Source organism: Carlito syrichta, unplaced genomic scaffold (genome assembly GCF_000164805.1).
Source record: "Carlito syrichta isolate Samal-C Ts95f unplaced genomic scaffold, Tarsius_syrichta-2.0.1 Scaffold312893, whole genome shotgun sequence".
In the NCBI taxonomy this organism is placed as follows: domain Eukaryota; kingdom Metazoa; phylum Chordata; class Mammalia; order Primates; family Tarsiidae; genus Carlito; species Carlito syrichta.
Genome location: NW_007256989.1, coordinates 292,316 through 311,196, shown reverse-complemented (window position 1 = coordinate 311,196; position 18,881 = coordinate 292,316). Strand labels below are relative to the sequence as shown.

General features: G+C 40.9%; 1 protein-coding gene across 2 annotated transcripts in view; it reads right to left on the bottom strand.

Annotated features, from left to right (window-relative positions):
- Positions 1-18,881, bottom strand: part of PROX1 (prospero homeobox 1) — a 52,165-nt gene that overhangs the window by 10,934 nt on the left and 22,350 nt on the right. For both annotated transcript variants that reach the window (XM_008070085.1, XM_008070086.1), the window contains exon 4: positions 17,995-18,189. In XM_008070085.1, the coding sequence (XP_008068276.1) occupies positions 17,995-18,189 (195 nt within the window). The remainder of the gene's footprint in view (positions 1-17,994; positions 18,190-18,881) is intronic.

Genomic DNA, 18,881 nt, shown 5'->3' with positions numbered 1-18,881 from the left:
GCCCCTCCTCACACATAGAAACAAAACCCCTCAATCTAGCCCAGATGCCTCCAAGTCAACTGCATTGAAGGAGCTGACTTAAGCCTTCAAGCAATTGTTTCAGGGAAGTTGAAAGAACAGTGCTCTCTAAACTTTCACACCATGGAATTCATATTTATTATTAGCATTAAATATATCTAATGCCAACAACTTAAGTAAGCAGCTCTGAAAATCTGGAGAGCTACTTTCCCCCCCCTTGGGATGGTAATATATATGTAATGCCCTCAAAAATATAGAGTTAGAGTTGCCTTGTCAAACTGCTTTTATTGTTTCCATCTGCATTTCTTCCCTTCCACTCATCTGAAAGGGGTCAGAGGAAGATGCTTTTGCCTTTCGTTCCAAAATGTTTAACCTGTATAGGAGCACAAAAGGTATAGGTTTTCCAAAATGGAATTTACACCATGAGCTCTCTTATGGTGTAAACAATGTGCTCATCGTATATAGCGAGGCATTTTTCTAGATGACTTCTAAGTGTCTCTGGGGAAGTTAAAAAGGGAAAGGGCATCTGCACACGTGTGTGCACACACACATGCACACAAATATCCTAGGGAAGCAGACAAACAGTTGAAGTACTTTCCCGAGCATTCATTCACCCTAGTGTGCACATGATTCCTCTAAACAAACTCTCCCATCCCTGCTGTTTGTTAAGTAAATATTGATCAAGGAGAGACCTATCTCCTGACAGCAGTGGCACAAGCTGGGGACTTAGACTGCAGACAGAGTGGACTTAAATGGATAAACTCAGATGCTTTAGTAACTCCTCATAGAGATTATCAGATGAAAAGGCAAGAACAGATACGTTATTGCTGCTCCTCTCCACTATCTCACTCATGCTGAACTCTCCTGACAGAGACAGAAAAGAAGAATCACGGAGCTATGAAATTTGGTCACAAGATGCTGTTACTAAGGGCCTCCCTTTGTGGTCATGCATGCATTTAGCTTGTGTGTACAGCTGAGGACTAACTGGCCCTTCTGAAGAGAAGAAACGGTGCAGGGTGCTACACACAGCAGATCGTGGGATGGTAATCCATGCCTTCTCACTACAGGGAGGGATCGAACGGGAACACAAACTTGAATGTACTTTGGGAAGCATAAGACAGCATCCAAACGAAAGGTGGTGTCTGAACCTTTAAAAAGGAGCCCTAATTCCTGGGAAGCATTTCACTGTGATTAATAAGTGTGTGCAAAGCATTGTTTTGAGGGATGCTTTGAGGAGGTTTGCTTGGGTGATTTTATTGATGAGTCAACCAGTTGGAAAAAGTTGCATTTGTGTTTCCTAAGTTTTATTTTGGTACTTTTATAATTATGAGTCAAATTCCAGTTTTCTGCAGTGTCAGTAGCTGAATGGACATATGCACTTCCCTGGGAAGGCCAGCTTTTAAATCACCTTTACAGATTGGGTTCTGTGTATTAAACACTGAGCACCACGGTCAAAGAGCAAGGTGTTATATTTAGAGTTCCCACCAAATGGCTAACTGGTGTTTGAATTTTATTAGGATGCTCATGTTTGGAAGGACTAGCATCCAGGAGCACTGGCTGTGAAGCTGTTTTCAGATGCCTGCCGGGCTACACCAAATAAGGCAGAGGAAGATTCTTTGGCAACAACTGGGCTTAGGAGTAAAGGATCTCTCCCTCTGATGCTCCAGGTGGCATTCAGCGTGCAGGGACCTTAGAGGATTAGATTAATCTAATATCCATGCAGTTTGGGGCCCTCAGAGTGGGCCCCCCTTCTAGTTACCTAGTTACATGTTTTGCTACTTAAAAATGTGAAGAGTAAATGCTTATAGGAAGTGGCTATAGTTCAAGGCAGTCCTGGGGGAAAAAAACAAAAGCCAAAACCAAAACACCAAAGAACTGTTTCTTTGGTCTAAGCAAAGGAACACATGGTAATAACAGTCTGTATCTTTTTTTTTTTTTTTACAAAGCTTTGAAAGAACAATGTTCTGTTGAGCAAAATTCAGTAGCATTCTGTAAACATTAATTTAAGGAAATCAATAGACTCAGTGAGCTAAAGCCATATTGCAAGATAAACTGGCCAGAGTGCCACTTTGTCAAATAGATTTTCGTTTTCTCGGCCAGATAAAGACAGTTTCAAAATGGGGCAAACGTGTTGCAACCAAGGTTTGAAAAGTATGTGGCCTTCAAACAGTCTGCTTGTTCCTACTACAAAGCTGGATAAACATACTTTAAAAATGATAAGATTGGTTTAGAATTGATTTGGCTTTCAAATTTTACATATAGTAGATTTCTTGGTTGTCTCACAGGGAAAGAACAAAAAATACCGTGCATTCAGAATTGCAAATGTACTTAGGTGAAAGGGTTAAACTGTCTTGAGAGACAGAGTTTGGGGAGCCATTTCAGTTGATGCTTGGCTTTACAAAAAGAAAGGAAGAAAGAAATCTTTATTCACGCTGACCTGATGGGCAACGGGCCTTCTTGCCAAAATCCCGCAGCCAAACTCTCTAGTGAGTTTAGGATCAGAGGTTTCAGCTGGTGGAAGTGGCCCACATTCTGTGTTCACCAGGCGATGTCATGTTAATGGGTGAGGGGCTGCGGGGGCTGGAGGGAAGCAATCCCAGGGCAAGGCTAGAGAATGAACAGGAGTGGTGAGCCCCCCAATAGCTTCAAGTTGTTGTCAAAAAAACTGCAGGGATAATTAGAAAAAGTGGCAAAAGGAAAGCATACATCCCCCTTTGTCACCAAGGCACCCTTAGCTTGGGGTCATAGAAAAACGGGACTTGTGGTAGTCCACTGTTAAGTCAGCCCCCTTGGCATCCTCCAGTGCCATACAAGCCCATATAAATGCCAGTAGAATAGCAACCAGCTATGACATGGTGGAAATGGCCCTCTGGAGGAAATGTAATAAAAATAATGAACAGTCACACAGAAACTGTCAAGGAGGGAGACCAAGAATCTACCTTGAATGAAGAGTGAAACTCCATGAAAAAGGATCGTAAGCACCGAACTTTGGTCTGCAGTGTGGGGTTTGGGGGCTGCGACTGGCCACACCCCTCACACGCCCATCTCTGACAACAACATGAATGAAGGGCAGAGACCCATCCTGATCATTCTTTGTTTCTGTACCTGATTTTGAGTCTTCTTTTTTTAAGAGTGGGTATTGAGGAAATACAGCCTTCACAATAAAATTTCTATACCTTTAAGATGTTGATAACATATGTATCATTAAAAATGCAATATAATTATAAACAATGTGCTAGAGTTGAGCATTTTGAATAATTGTGACTTTCAGGTAATAGAAAAGAATGTCTCAACAACTTCTATTTTACCTGTTAATAAATTGTTTTTACATTCTAAATTATGTATGCATCTCTTTGGCAACTCTGCACACAGACATCAAGACAAATAAACCCATCTCTTCCATACCTCCAGTAAAAGATAGTACTAGTTTGCCAGGAACAGAATGTCACATGTCTATGAGAGGTTGTTAAAAAACAGTGGCTGAAATCTGGTTCCCTGGATATCCTTCAAGTGGCTAGTATATTTGTTCATGCATGGCAGTCTTGGTGTTGTATGTGTTAGGAAATGCAATTATTTTCACATTATTTGTTGTAATAGAGTACATTTTCCTTCCCTCTCAAGGTCTGCATATGTCTCAAAGAGTGATTCCAAGTTTAAAATAACAAACGAGCAAAAAGTAAAATAAAATAAAAAGCATCGAAAACTAAAACCTAATATTTCCTTCTAAGATGCTACACAGATATTCTTAAGATCTTAAAGACAATTGCAAGCACTCTGCTGGAACTGTACATCTAATAGGCTATTCAGGTAAGAGCTGGACCAAGACTCCACTGAATAATAAAAGAATTTTGGAACTTCAGAACTAGAAGTAATCTCAGAGAACTCACATTCCACAAAAAGAGGGAAATAACCTTCAGTCAGGGATTAGCAAACTATCTGTAAAGGGACAGATAATAAATAATAGGCTTTGTGGGTCACATTTGGTTGAGGTTGTGTATTCTTCTTCATTTTTACAACTGTTTAAAAATATAAAAGTCATTCTTAACTTGAGGCCATAAAAAACAGACCAAGGTCAGATCTGGCCCACAGGCCATAGTTTGCCAACCCCTGCTCTTAGTCAAACTTAGGGGCTAAGAGTTTTTCTAAAGGTGTAATATTCTTTCATTCTGCACTAATCTTGTGTGCCTCACTGGGTGGGCACACCAGTTCTTGCAGGGTAGTTGGGATTGACTCACCTGAATTCAACCTTTAATGTCATGCCATTCTTCAGATGCAGTTAAGTGTGCCCATGTCTATGGGAATAGAGTGAATAAACCACACATCGAGATGGTCAAGGACCAGGAGGACTTCAGTCTTGCTCTGCTTGGATTAGGGACTTTTCCTTAGGAGCTTTCCTGCCAGTAAATATTTAAATGTGCTAAATGGAGAAATCTATCCTTGCTTCATGACACATTTAACCAATCAGCTTGAGACTTACATGGAAAAATAAGCGCTGCAATCAGAATATCAGTTGCTGTGTTGCATTAACGAATCTCCCTTCAAGGCAGCCCCATGAATTAGGTGACACTGGCATCTGAGTTCAAGACAATCCGATAGTCCTTGAAGTTTAACTTTTGCTGCCATTACTGGGCGAGGTAGTAAAATAAACAGGGCCAACTCTGGTACCATTCTTGGATGGGAGATTATCCAAAATCAACATGGCATAAACACTCTGATATTGCATAAAGGGAAGCCGGGGCACAGATAATCCAGAGTTACTCCTGTTTCGTTCGAGAATGCATTACGTGATTGTTTTCTGCTGCAGCTTTACCTTCATAATTAAGCTTTGCTTAGGCTAATATTAAAACTAGTCTGCGTGCCCTGTATTCCTGTTGATGGAGCAATGTGAATAGGGAGGTTAAGGAGAAGCTGCTAGGAAGTGGGTTCAGGTAGGATATCAGGAGAAATGCATTGTTCTTAGTAAGCATCAAAGAAAGCACTTGTGATACAGATGGTAATCAAACAGAGCTTCAGAGAACACCAGATCATGGGAGATGTTGATACTCTGCTGGCAATAGCTTATGACACTCCAAATAATATTCAGGTTGCTTTGAGAAAGGACAGGTTTTATCAGTCTCAATCCCATCCCTTGGTTTTGACAGCAGGACCTTTGTTCTGTTAGAGAAATTTCGCTTTTCATTTTTAGGGAATGATATTGGTTTCTCTTCTACAATCACCCTTTGCAAAGCTAAGGATGGGCTGTATTTCAAAAGCTACTTAAGAGCTCATGAAGGGCTCTGAAATCCCTTTTTCAAGAAAGGTAAATAGTTTTGAAAGTTGGAGAAACAGATTCCAAAATGAACTCAGTGGCTTTCAGAAGTCCACTGGCCCCCTATCAGCCACTAATAGGACTTATGATATTTGGGGTAGAGCATTTAAGGATGCTGTCCATATCCAGAATTGGCCCTGCTGAAAGGCAATTTGTGGAGTCTACATACAGATTGTCTTACATACCTTCAGGTCACAGAAAATGATAAATGTTTGAGAATAGATTCTATATGAAAAGAAATGCAGTGACCTTCGGGCCACGGCCTTTCACCTTCTTCTACCTATTTCAGTTTCTGGTCATGTCTCTGCCTGTACTCCTACTTAGGCCTCTCTTTCCCCCGCTTCTCAGTGAACATTCTCCCTGTAACTAAAAGTCACTTTTAGTAACAGATTTTAATTTAAAATGTTAAGGTAGCCTGAAAGAAAGTAAAAGTTGGGTGTGATAATCATAATAAATATCAAGAATCCATATCCAAATGACCTGTGTAAGGGGTTGAAACCTACCAACCAAAAACTCTCACATACACAAATAAAAATTTCCAATGGGAAAGACTATTACGATCTGGATGTCTATTATTTTGGGAATATTTAAAGGAAAGAATGATGTTGCTTTTGCAAGAATGATAAAATAAGCCTAGTAGGGAAAGTAGCTATACTATCTAAAATGAATAATTTCACTCTGAAAGAGGGGAGATGTTGCACATTACAATGGAGTTAATAACATGTTACAAATGCTGAGTGCTTGTGTTGAGATGTGGCCAACATGGAATGTATGTTCAGGGCAAGTAGACAGACTCTCTCTTAGTTTGTTCAGGTCTGTATCAACTCCCAGAAAGCCCAGAGGCATGAGGGTTTCACTGACAAATTTTCTCAATGTTTGGCACTCCAGACAAGGCGACAAAGTGAGCAGCGAGTATAATGAGTACGGCCTATCCAGTCAATAAATTGTTTATGAATTTGAAAAATGAGTCTCTGTAATCCCAGTAAGGGAATTTCCATGTCTCTGAGGGCACTGTTGAGATTTAGATCTGCAAAGCGGGTCTTGGGAGAAAACCAAAATGGGCACCCTGGAGATTTTGACTGAGATAATTAAGCTGCAGCAGAGCCACCAGGGTAGAAGGGGCCCCACATGCAAGCCATCTGGACTCCCGGGGCCTCCATCCTCACTGCTTAAAGCTTTGCATTATGACCAGGACTCAAAAGAGATTTTATTTAGAGAATGCAGAATGCCCTCTGTTCCGGAATCACAAAATTTCAGAGTTAGAACAAAGCTCTGAGCTTAATCTTATCACTTTCCAGGTGAACAGAGAGAGCCTAGTGACTCATAGAAGGTGTCCTCCAGGCTAGTTCTCCTTCCACCACCTCTTGGCCTCTCATCACTGTCCTCATCTGGAACAGATGACTCCACAATCATCAGAGTTGTTCCAGGCTATTGTCATCTTTACAGTCACATTTGGGGCAGGAGGAATCACTTTCTCTTTTTAAAACCAGTTTTGCATTGAATATTTGTCCCAATTCTGATGAGTGCGTCCTGCTTGCCTGTTTGTTTATTTTCCTATTTAGGGCCAGGAGGAAATGATGCAATAGTGGAATTACTATGTGGCAGTGACAAGGTAGCATTTACTTGACTCAAAATAAATAAAAGTTAATGCTTATATAGCACTTACTTTGCTAGTACACTCATGTAGATTCATTTAATTGTCAAAACAACTCTGTGAAGTAGGCACTATTATTTCTCCTATCCTACAGATAAAAAAACGGAAGCACAGAGAAGGTAAGATACTTGTCAAGGTTTCATTGCTAGAAAGCCATCAGAGCCAGGATTTGGTCCCAGGGTCTGGCTCTAGAGTCCATGCTCTTGACATCTATTCTAGTATTGATATAGGACCACTGACAGTAGAAAGACACCCCAAAGGATTTTCATTTTCAGATGTCAAGATGATGCTTTTATATAAAATAATGACTACTTGTAGGTGAACATTTTGTTTCCTGCCTGAGATAATACCAAATAAAGAAGAAACCAGAGCTATCTCATCATAGTTGTCATTTTTATAGACTCAAGTCCAAGACTAAGGCTGGTCTCCTCATGATGTCAAATACCCCAATACTTTATCCACAAAAACACTAAAAACATCTGCACAGCAGGATAGCTCTGCCCTTTTTTAATTTCACTGGATATGTCCCATAGACACAATGAGATCTACCAGAGTACTTGCCAAGGGTCTGAAAAGTTGGGTTTGTAGAGTTATTTTAACCAATAAGTGCTACTTTTCTGAGATGTGACTCAGAAAAAATCCAATTTCTGGGGATAAACTTTCGGGGCAATCGAAAAAGTCCCACTGGGTGTGCATGAGGCACAATCACCAAACTGTGGCGTGACTGGCCATACCTGGAATTCTGCCCTGTGGGTTAGTGATTGTAACTGTCCCTCAGAAAAACACAGTCAGGCCGGAAGCGTATTACAGAAGGGCAGCTAAAATGATCCGGGACAGCCCACTTACTGTATGAGATTAGGCTTTTAAAAAGGATTAGAGCTCCTTAATCTGGAGAGATGAAGATTAAGTGGGAGTAATGATCAAAGTCTATAAAATCAGAAAGGAAATGGAGAATATGGCCACAACCCTGTTCACAAATCCCAGGATATTATAACAAGGGATATCCCTGTGGAGTTCTAGGGGAATCACTTTAAGAGCCATACAAAGAAGATACTATTTTCACAGCAGGAATAAATTTAGAGAATTATTATCTTGAGGAATGGTATATTCTGAGAATGGGGTTAGATTTTTTAAAAAAGGCTTAAACTAGCCCATGGGTAATCAAACCATAATGATCTAATACTGGGAGGTTAGGAATGTTTGAGATATATCCTGAGTCTTTTGAAAATGATTCGGTCAGTGACAAGTCTGCTTCTCCCAATATGCTCCCTGCCCAGGGATGACGATGAGCTGGGGGGGTTCACTGGTCTGACCATCTATCTCTCCTCTCACCTTGTTGGCTAGGTTGGTTCTAACATTCAGAATGGGGCTCATGCATATTTCTAGTGCCTGTCTTTGGTAGGTATTTGAAAATCTCAGGAACCTGGTACAAATATGGCAATTCATTCCTCAGAGGAAGTTTTCTTTCATCCTTAACAGGTCCTAGAATTCTGAATTAGCAAGGATCTGATCATGATTCCTATAAATATGAACTTACTCCTTTAACTGTACCTTAAAATTAAAATCTTACATTTTACTCAAAGATAAAGACATTTAAATCATCTTATGTTACAGTGGTTAAGGAATAAAAACCGGTTAAACTTTCTATTGGAGGAGCTGCTCGTAATATGCTAACACAGATCAATTAATTCAAATTGAAGGGGAAATTAAACATACCAATTATGTAGTATCCATCACAACCCAAGATATTAAGCTCTAAAATTTACTGCTGTTAATGCAGAAAGCAGCACACCTTAACAAAAGCCGTGGCTCTGTTAAACATATAGAATAAAACTTTAGAGAGAGAAATATTTTAGCTGTTTCTAAAACAATCAAGTGTTAATCACTTTAAGTATCTAATAATAGGCCATCGTTGGTGGCTGGGGAGGATATGGCAGTAGAAAGAAGGGGCGGTGGATTTTGGAAGAGGATAGAGTGAAGATGAAGATTCCATTTAGAGAAAAAGAACCTTCTGATGACTATAGCATGCACAGTGAGGCATGAAGGATATTTTTTGTTCTCACATTTTAAAGTGTTTTCTAAAAATTGGTAAAATGTGGCAAGGTGCAGAAGCAAATGAAGGAGCCAAGGAAAGAGGGAAGGGGCAGAGGTGGAGATGGAGGAGAAAGACACACAGACAGCAAGGGATATCTGACAACACCTAAGGAACTCAAACCCTGTCTCCTATCTTAAGCTGGAGGCAAACACTTGGTGTCTTTTCAAACTGCAAGTCCCCACAGTGGGGAGCAATTCAAAGTCACTATTCATTTGGGAAATTTTTTTTAAAAGCGGGAGAGGCAGTCAGTAGTGAGGAAGGGTTCAAGGGCAAAGCGTCACCTTGTTTCTCATTGTAGACCTTGGAGTGATTTGGGCAAGAAAAGTGGGACATCTGGGGTTCAGAAGTCGAGGAAAATGGGGAAGAACCAGGAAGATGAATACATGATCATCAGCTACACAAAAGAACAGAGCAAAAAGAAGCCGGGATTTGGGCACAGGCGTCTGGCAAGGAGGCCGGCAGCAGGGCTAATGAAGCATTTGCGGTGTGGGACATTTGCCAACGCAACAAAGAAGATGTGCTTGGGCTCTGCAGATGTGCCAGGGCCCCCAGAGCAAAATAATGACATAATCACCATCAGTGTCACAGACCAGACTGTACACAAGGTGACAGGGGAGGGGAGGCCTGTAATGCGCACACAGGGAGGCCTCGCTGTGGCCCTCAACGGCTGCTGCCCTAAGGGGTGGGACATAGGAAGGACTACCTACCTACCTCTCTGTATCCTAAATCCAAAGGTGAGGCTGTGCTGAGCTTTGGTGGGTATTTCATCCAATCCTAGCTACTCTTAATGAGGCAACCACAATCTGAAAAGCTGAAGAGAGATTTGGACTGAGTGGAAGGGGCTGGATTAAAAGGGGCTAAAGGGAAATTAGCAGCAGAGAGTTTTGTGAGTCAAACTCCCCTCGTCTTTTGCTAGAAGTGCTCAAACTTCTATTTACCTGATCCTAACCACACAACCTAAGGCATACATGCTATCATGGATGCTAATGTTTCTTATTGTAAAGAAAATGCAAGAAATATTTTGGGGAACTTTTTGGAGGGAAGGGAACATAAATGAGCCACCAATGTAAGTGCAAAAGCAAAGTTAAGGCACGAGAAAGTCACCCCTGCCCATTTTGAACAAGGTCTCTCAGCAGGCCTTGTCACCTGCCCGCAGCTCCTGCTCAGTAAGGTGGGTGTGTTAGTACAGCTGTCTGGCTTTTAAGTGACTTTTGTCAGTTTGAAAGTGAAAGTCTGTTTGAGGAGCTGAAAGAACAATAGCTCAGAGCCCGGAAGAAGAGCTTGTAGCACAAAGAACTTGGCTACACTAGTGTCCCTTTTCATTGCTTCTCATGAAAGATTCATAAGAATAACTTTAATTTTTTATGACCCCCTTTTTGGTACGACTATATTAGTTGTGTCAACTTCCACATACAGGTTCTCTTTAAATACCAAAACGTCTGTTGTGAAATTGTTTTCAAAGAGCAAAAGGGGCAGAATTGATTCTGGTCATCCTGTCGGTCACTTCCTCCAAAAGAAACTGCCATAAGGGACACAAAGATTTCCTTTACATATGGTTCCCTTCAGCCTTGAAGTTGCCATGAACACTATAATGCAGTTATTTTAAACCTTTCGGATTTGCTACTTCAACTGCTCCTTGGAAGAACGATTATATTTGTTTGCCTTGGTTTCACCCTATTTAAGAGGAACAGTAATATAATGATTAATAGATGGTTCTCCTTTTCTTACACTCCTCAAATAGATATCTCTACATTGCTTCTTGATTTGGTGTTTCTGCCAAATATTGGGGAAGGGGAGCAGATTGTATTTGTTTTCTGTCATCTTACAAAATACCATTGAAGATTGGCTGTAGGCAATCATTGAAAGTAAAACAGTATCTTTTAGACTAGAATAATCTATTTTCAAGAACCAAACTCCCATGTTTCACCAAAAAGAATGTTTGTAAAAAAAAAAAAAAAAAAAGTACCGTTGTAAATTTATATTGATGTATTTAAAGGCGATGAATGAATGATCATTAAAATTTCTGCCCTATGACTGACAAAGAACCAAACAGTTCAAGTAAAATAACATCCTGGTGGGGGGGGTGTGAGGAAATTTGATTTAAAATACTATCTGCTATGTGAAAAAGGGGTCGCCCACTTCGAACAAGCTTTGGTTTGCTAAATGAATTTGTTTCATCTAGGCGAAATAAACAGGCTCTCTTTCAAAACATTGTTAGAACTTCTTCAGACATTTAATCCAGGATGGGCTGAACACAATGATAACATCCCCCCTGAAAGCTACAGCCACCACCAGCGGCTCTCAGAAGAGAAGTTGCTCTCTTTCTCCCATTGATAACCCTTTGTGGGACGAAGAAAAAGAGCCGAGGCAAGGAGAACTGAATGTCAGACAATAGACATCACTCCACACACTGTTTCTGAACTTTCCTCATCTCTGAAGGACAATTAATTATGAAGGCCTTAGGGGTAGGTCGAAGCAAGGGAAAACCCACCACCGTCCCAGCACCACAGCCGCTACCTCTGTGTTTGCTAAATGGCTTTGCCTGTTGGGGTACAGCCACCGAGAAAGCCAATAGATCATTTGGGGGAGGGTGCGGGAGGTGAGGGAGGAAAGCAAAAGATTTTTTTGTGTGTGCGCCTGCCCTTGTATAATTCTATTCTCACTGTGAACTCATCCATACACAAAACACAAGGACAATTTTTTTTTTTTTAAAGAGAGAAAAGCCACAGGGTAGGTTACAGTCAGAAACGGCCTCTCAGTGGTGTGTTAAAAAGGATGGTCTTTTCACCAAATCATTTCACAGAGGCAAAACAGACAAACACAAAGAGTTGAGACTTTTTCTCCTACATTAAATGGAGTAACTGATAAGGTCAGACATATGATACCTAAAGACATGAATCTGTGAACTCTTGAAGTCAAAGGGCCTCTCTGTGCCGAGGAACAATCTTTCAAAGGAAATAGATCATAGAACTCCACTGAATCCCCTTTAAACTTTATGAAGCAGGAGGAGAAAAAGCTCTAAGTAGGGAAGCTTGACAGAAGAGCCTTGAACTATTTTCTGAAGGAAAGATGAGACCCTCCCTAGGCTGCCACAAAACATCTTTTTTTTTCTAAAGGCTCCTCTGAACTTTGATATGTGCCAAGACACTGCTATTGAAAGCTGTATAATTATGTGCTATAGCCACTGTAGAAAATGCTTTGTTCACCCCAACAAAGGACAATAAGCAAAGTAAAGCGACATTACACTGTATCTTTTTCTTTAAGAATGTTGAGAAAGGTCATGGAATGCTATAACTAATAAAGCTGTTGAGTAAGGAGGTTTTAAAGTTGATCTTACTGTGCTTGAATGTAACCCAATGACAAAAAAGACACAGGGAGCTAAAAATGCAATGACATTACTAAATAGATGATAAATCAATGGGCCCGCTTCATTATACTGATGAACACCTTGAATCCCAAAAGGACAGTGGCACAAAAATGAAGCCTCATGCATGCACAGAATTCCACCTCCACCCCACCCCCAACTCTCCAACCCCATTTCCAACTCAGTGTCTTTACTGTGCTCTCCCCTTCACATTTCAGGCCATCATTCTGCAGAAGGAATAGGTTCCCAGACAGCCATGTGTGTACATATATTTAGAGAACATTCATTTAGTCTCTTAAAAGATCAATTTGGCTTGTCAGTGGTGGGACTGGCAAGGGAAGAAATGGTAAGGGTTTCTTTTCCTACTCACCACCCACCAAGAATGTGTTGTGTGATCATTTAAACAGCTCAGCGGCTTTGAGGCCAAAAGACTGCAACTGCAGTAAAAGGTTTTCACTCATGTGCCAGTTTTCCAAATGATCACTCATATTTAAGTATCTATTTGGAGCAGAGAGAAGCGCTTCCTAAATCCACCTGTCCTCATTTTTCTTTAAAGAGATGACAATGCAAATGAAAAACTTCCAAATATATTAAATCTCTTTAAACATAGGGTTTGCTAAAAGCAGGAATGTGCTGGGAAGGGGGATAGGCATGGTGTAGGGAACAGATTCAGTAAGTGTGTATATGTGTGTTTATGTGTTGGGGGGAGTGTATGTGAGGGATGCTGCTTTTTTATTTTCTAGTTCTAAGAGAAAAGTAAGAAAACTATACATAAAGAGGTCTACGAAAGTACCCTTTTTGCTTATCATCTGTCACCTAGATAGATGTCACACTGACAGGCCCTATGATGGAGGGTCTGCCCAGTGAGGTATTAGTACCTTAGGAAATGACATTCATAAGTCTGCTAATGAATGAATCAAGTTCCCCATTCGATTTATTTCTAAGGCTCTCATCCCCAAACCCAGGCCTTAAGTGAGGGTAAGAGAGATTAGTTATATTAATACTTACTGGGAACTTGGATTATGCCTACAGGTAAATGACTAGCCACCGAGGGGTCCATGAGGGATGCGTGGCTTACCACAGTGGGGGAAAGTGCTACCTCATAGCACCTCAGAACAAGATAGAATACTCAGTGTGCCTGAATGAAGGTGGCAGCCACATTTTCTTCTTAACTCACATTCAGGCCATCCCAAACCCTCCCATCTTTGGATCATTTGCCTTTCTGAGCTGTACCACATAAAGTGGCCAGCCTAGGGCATGATACATGTCTTTCCTCTCCTTCTGCAGTGCAATTAATCCTTGTGAGTTATACAAGTCAGTTGTCTTAGTTGAGTTCTTTGCAAAACCAGCCACAGAAACTGACAGTGATCATCATCTTCCTTTCCTGCCACAGTTGTGAGAAAAACAAAAAAGCAATAGAATCCAACTCGTAAGTCACAAGTATCAGTAGGATTTAAAAACTGGGGGAAGGAATCCTAAACTTCCTTTTTCTACTCATAAACATTTTTTTGGAAGCTCTTCAAAGTGAAGTGAGAAAGAAGCATGGAAATACATACCATCACACCTGGAAAGACAAATTTATTGTTGCCAATCTCATGAAATGTGAGGAGCCCGGGTGAAAGATGCAGTCGTAATTATACACCCCTCTCCTGTACACCTTCAAAAACTCACATTCAGAAGCAGGATGCCCCACCTGCATGATCTAGCCAACTTTCCTCCCGTTAGCACAAACTAAAAGTATAGTTCTGTTTTTTCCCCCTCCGGTGTCTTCCTCCATATCCCCTGGGTCTTCTCAAACGCTCACCACCCTAAGTCTGAACGCTGTGCCAAAAATCCTGGCAATTGTGTAAACTGATACAAAAGGCAGAACAAGCTCTCCTGCCACTTGAAGGTCCTGAGTCATAAAGGCCAGGAAATGCAGGGGCTAGGAGAGGGGAGCAAGTCCAGCCACTCCCTCTTTGCTAGTGATAAACCTTCCCCATCTGCTTTATTTTCCTGTAAGCCAGGGGTCAGCAGCCTCTCTAGCCTGGAGAGCCATCACAGCGGGAGATGGAGGGGGATGGTTTTAGGCAGTGACAGAGGTGCCACCAGCAAGCTTAGACAGAGGCAGAGATGGAGCAGAAAGCTGAAAACTGACAAGGGGTAGAAAAGAGAAAGAAGGGAGAACTAAGTTGTCATGAAGGAGCAAAAACATGAGGCTTATCCTCAAAACCCCTTCCCGCTCCCTGGCTCTACCTGCTCCCGCCCCCCCCCAACTTTGGAATAACTTTTAAAACAGTAACGCTTTAGGCAAACTGAAAACTTTCTAGTTGGTATCTGTTATTATTATTGCCCACATGAAATAAGTTAATATTGGTAAGACACTTAGAAGAGTGCCCGGAACATTAGTAAACATTCAATAAACATTAGCTATTTTATGATCACAACGAAACAACTGATTGAGAAGTTTGAGAACTCAATCAATAAGACATTTTATTATTTGACCAGTTAATACTCAGCTGGGTTACTCTATTCCTTTGGATTGACTGAATCTTTGAGCGTGACATAGACTAACTTTGAACTTCATGTGTTAGTTCTGTCTAAAAATTTAAAAAGAAACAAAGGATACAGTTATCCACTCTGCCATCCTCTTCCTTTGCTAATACTTAAACTATAGGTTCATTTTACTTGACCTTAAGAGGAGAAACTTCAATACAAAAGTAAAGCCGTGCACACGCTATCAGTGGAGGTATTCAGCTCGAGGTGCCGGGTCTACTTTTGGCCCATAGCCACGGCCCACATTGGCAAAGCTACAATGATAAGAACAGTGGCTCTTTAAGCATCTCACTTAAGCAGTGACCTCCAGGCACAAAGGCAGGGAAAAGAAGGGCTCACCTTATCTGAGGCTTTTGTTAATAAATGTGCCAAACTGAGAGGCTAAATTAAAAATGATTTAGTGGTATTAGGATCATGTGTGGTGGTGGGCGTGCGTATGTGCATATGTACGTGTGAGCGTGTAAGTGGCGGGGACAGAACACAGCAGCCCCTGTTCCTGCTTCTTTCCTCTCTCATTTTCAGTGAAGGAGGAATTAGACCCAGAATAGTCCAATAACTTGCCTGAAGTCACATGAGAAGTGACAAAATTCCTGCCCAGGCCCCATACTCCTTGCAGTGAAGTAGTCTTAAAATAGACACTGCAGATAAAGGAGAGGTGGCCTGGCTGGAAGTGGATATGATTCACAAAGAGAGAAATATCAGATGTTAATCATATTAAAGAGGATTTAGATGATGCTAAATGGAGCAGCTTGTTGGGTACCTCTTGATGCCAGTCATCCTGTGTTTGTGTCATTTGGGCCCTTGTGCTGTGAGTAAGGGATTAAATTCCAACCAGGTAAGGTTTAAATCACCCTAACATGCACTTTAAGGATTTGTCCTCTTGAGTACATATGTAGCAAAACTGCAGAAATCATCTCATGAACGTTGGGTGATTCTTTTATAAAACTTGAAGTATGCTGCCAAACAAATATTTACATCATAATATAAATAATTCACTAGCACACAGTAGAAGTCTCTTAGCTTAAGGTTCAGAGTAACAGACTTTTCAGAAAGGAAGGGGAGAAATGAGGCTCTTCATAGAGTTTCTTTAAAATGGTCTGTCATAGCCGGGCTTGGTGGCTCAGCCTGTAATCCCACGCTTTGGGAGGCTGAGGTGAGTGGATTGCCTGAGCCCGCGGGTTCGAGACCCGCCTAGGCAACTTCATCTCTACAATAAATCAAAAAATTAGCCGGGCGTGGTGGCACGCCTGTAGTTCCAGCTACTTGGAAGCCTGAGGCAGAAGGATCGCAGGAGCCCAGCAGGTTGAGGCTGCAGTGGCTGAGAGTGGCCACTGCACTCCAGTGTGGGCGACAGAGTGAGACTCCAACTCAAAAAACAAAAAACAAAAAAACAAAAAACACCAACCAAACAAACAAACAAAAAATGGTCTGTCATAATCTTATTCCTCAGCCTTGAAAGAAATCTGTTAGTATTCTGTCAATATAGTGAACTACTGCTCTGTTGCAACTGAGACTTTAAAATAGATATTTTAAAATAGTGGAGCAGTACATGAAGCATTCTTATTTTTAATGTGCTCAGCAAAAGAAAAAAAGAATTCATAATACATTTGGCAAGAGCTAGATTGGTCTTGGAAAGCAAAGATAATTTGGTAGCTTGACGTATAACCATTCAAACTTTCAAAGAAAAACTATGACTTCCCATTACTAAGCTTCCACATTCAGTTCTTTGTAAACCACCATAACTGGTCTGCATTACCAAGAATCATGGGAAGAAGAGCCGAAAAAAAAAAAAAAAGGTGGGGGGGGGCAAGCAGGATGGGTTCCAGAGGTCAGGTCAGTCCCTTAACAGACAAGGATAAACCAGAGTACTCGTTCTACTTTTAAAATTAAGAATTTCCTGGGTATTTCTGAATACCTATCCACACAAGGAAAGCAAAAATATTAACATAAGGTCTCTGAATAAGCAGATGTGGGAGAAAAAATTCCTGCCCTCAGGGTAGTACAGCATCTAGCTGAGATACTGCAAGAAATGGACCAACTTTGTCAAGCCACAGCCTTGCTGTCTACTCTTATCATCAGGGGGTTTGGCCTGTAGAACTTTTGCCATATTCCCACCTCCAACTATTGTTGTCTCAGCCAGCAGGGCTCAGCAAAATGCCTTTGTGAGTACTGGGAGATTTGCTAGTGTTGTCTCACAGAGAGTCATCATGTTGTGATGAAAACTGTTTGCTGAGGCACCACATTAGCCTATAAAGAAATGCCTTACTCATAGCCACAAATCTTTCATTGTTGCATGAATATTGCTTTCTGGGAATTGTCTATACTGCTTTGTGTGTATCTAGAATATGCATGTTGTAGATATATACAAGTGTGTAAGAGTGTTTACACAAAGGTCAACATGCTTGTGAAGGTACCCACAGCCAAAATAGACATCTGAATTTCTCCTCCAAAAAGAACAAAAACAGAAGCAGAAGCAAAAACAATAAGATATCAATGGATTGCTTTTGGTATGTACTTAGTAAATTCTTACACCATTTACTTCATAAGGGAAATAGATGTCAATTAAAGTTAGAAACTATGGAATCACTCCCCTATCAACATTTTTCGAAAACAAGTTTCTGTAGCAACCATTGCACATGGTATATATCAGCTCAACTGATACCTCAAAATCTAAATATGAAAAAGGCCTATTGGAGTAGAGACTTTGTCCTTGGAAAAGGAATCACTCTGTCTTTGCTCCTTGCTGCCATAATCTTAGGAGTCTCCAGTTCCCTTTTCTATGGCCAAATGCATCTTCCAGATAAGCTAAAAAGTCAGGGAAGGGGGAAAAAATGGCAGGGGGGTCAGTACCCCATGATTCTGATGGGAACCACGGAAGCTCTTCATTTGGTTCTACTTCTCTGCTGGGGATGCTTATGTGAGAAACCAATACAAAAACAGATTTGGGTATATTTCTAAAGGAAATAAAGTTTTAGAAACAGGAAAAGGAAGATTACCAAAAAATAAAGATTAGTTCCTACCTCAAAGTCATTTGCTTTATTGTAGTGCATGTTCAGAGCCCTGTACAGCTCACAATCTCTGGTTATAGATAGTTCTTCAGTACTGGTGACCCCATCGTTGATGGCTTGACGCGCGTACTTCTCCATCTGAATGTAGTAAAACTCACGGAAATTGCTAAACCATTTGATGAGCTGAGAGGTAATGCATCTGTTGAACTGTTAAATTTAAATATTGAAAAGGATGAGAACATTGCCATTTTCTTCATTTATTTTTTAAGTATCTGAAGCATTTTTAAAGTTCCCTTCCCCTCTTTACTTGTTAAGGTCTGTATTTAACTCCACCAAAATGGGGGCAAGATAGGCAAAAGGAAGAATACACCCACAAGATACTATAAAACCTGTCAGGAGTGGAAATCACAACCCTCCACATTTCAAATGGAAAACTCACATTCGAAATCAGATTTTCCTTAAGCCAAATGTCTTTCTTTTTAAACAGTTTTTTATCTTTCAGTAGAACGACCTGCATTTGTGTACTTCTTATGGAAGTTCATTCAAGCCATAGAATCCAGGGAAGAGCTGTTACCCTCAAGCACCAGAGATGATGAGCCAACATGACTACACCATTAGTACGGTATACATTTTAAAAATGAGGATTTGTATCACCACAGCCTCCTTCAATGCAGGAAAATGGCTTACACCCAAAATGGGAGGAACTGGCATTTGCTTATTTTTCAGTAATAGGTGATCCCCGTGCCCAAGCTATGATTCCACTTAATGTTTGCCCAAGATATTCATGTCCAGTGAGGTCTGATCAGACACTGGTGCCCGATCATCTGCTCCCTACAGCCAGCACTGGCTAAGACCTATTATTCCCCCTTCCTTTGGTATCTGTGCCATTTGGGAGTTAT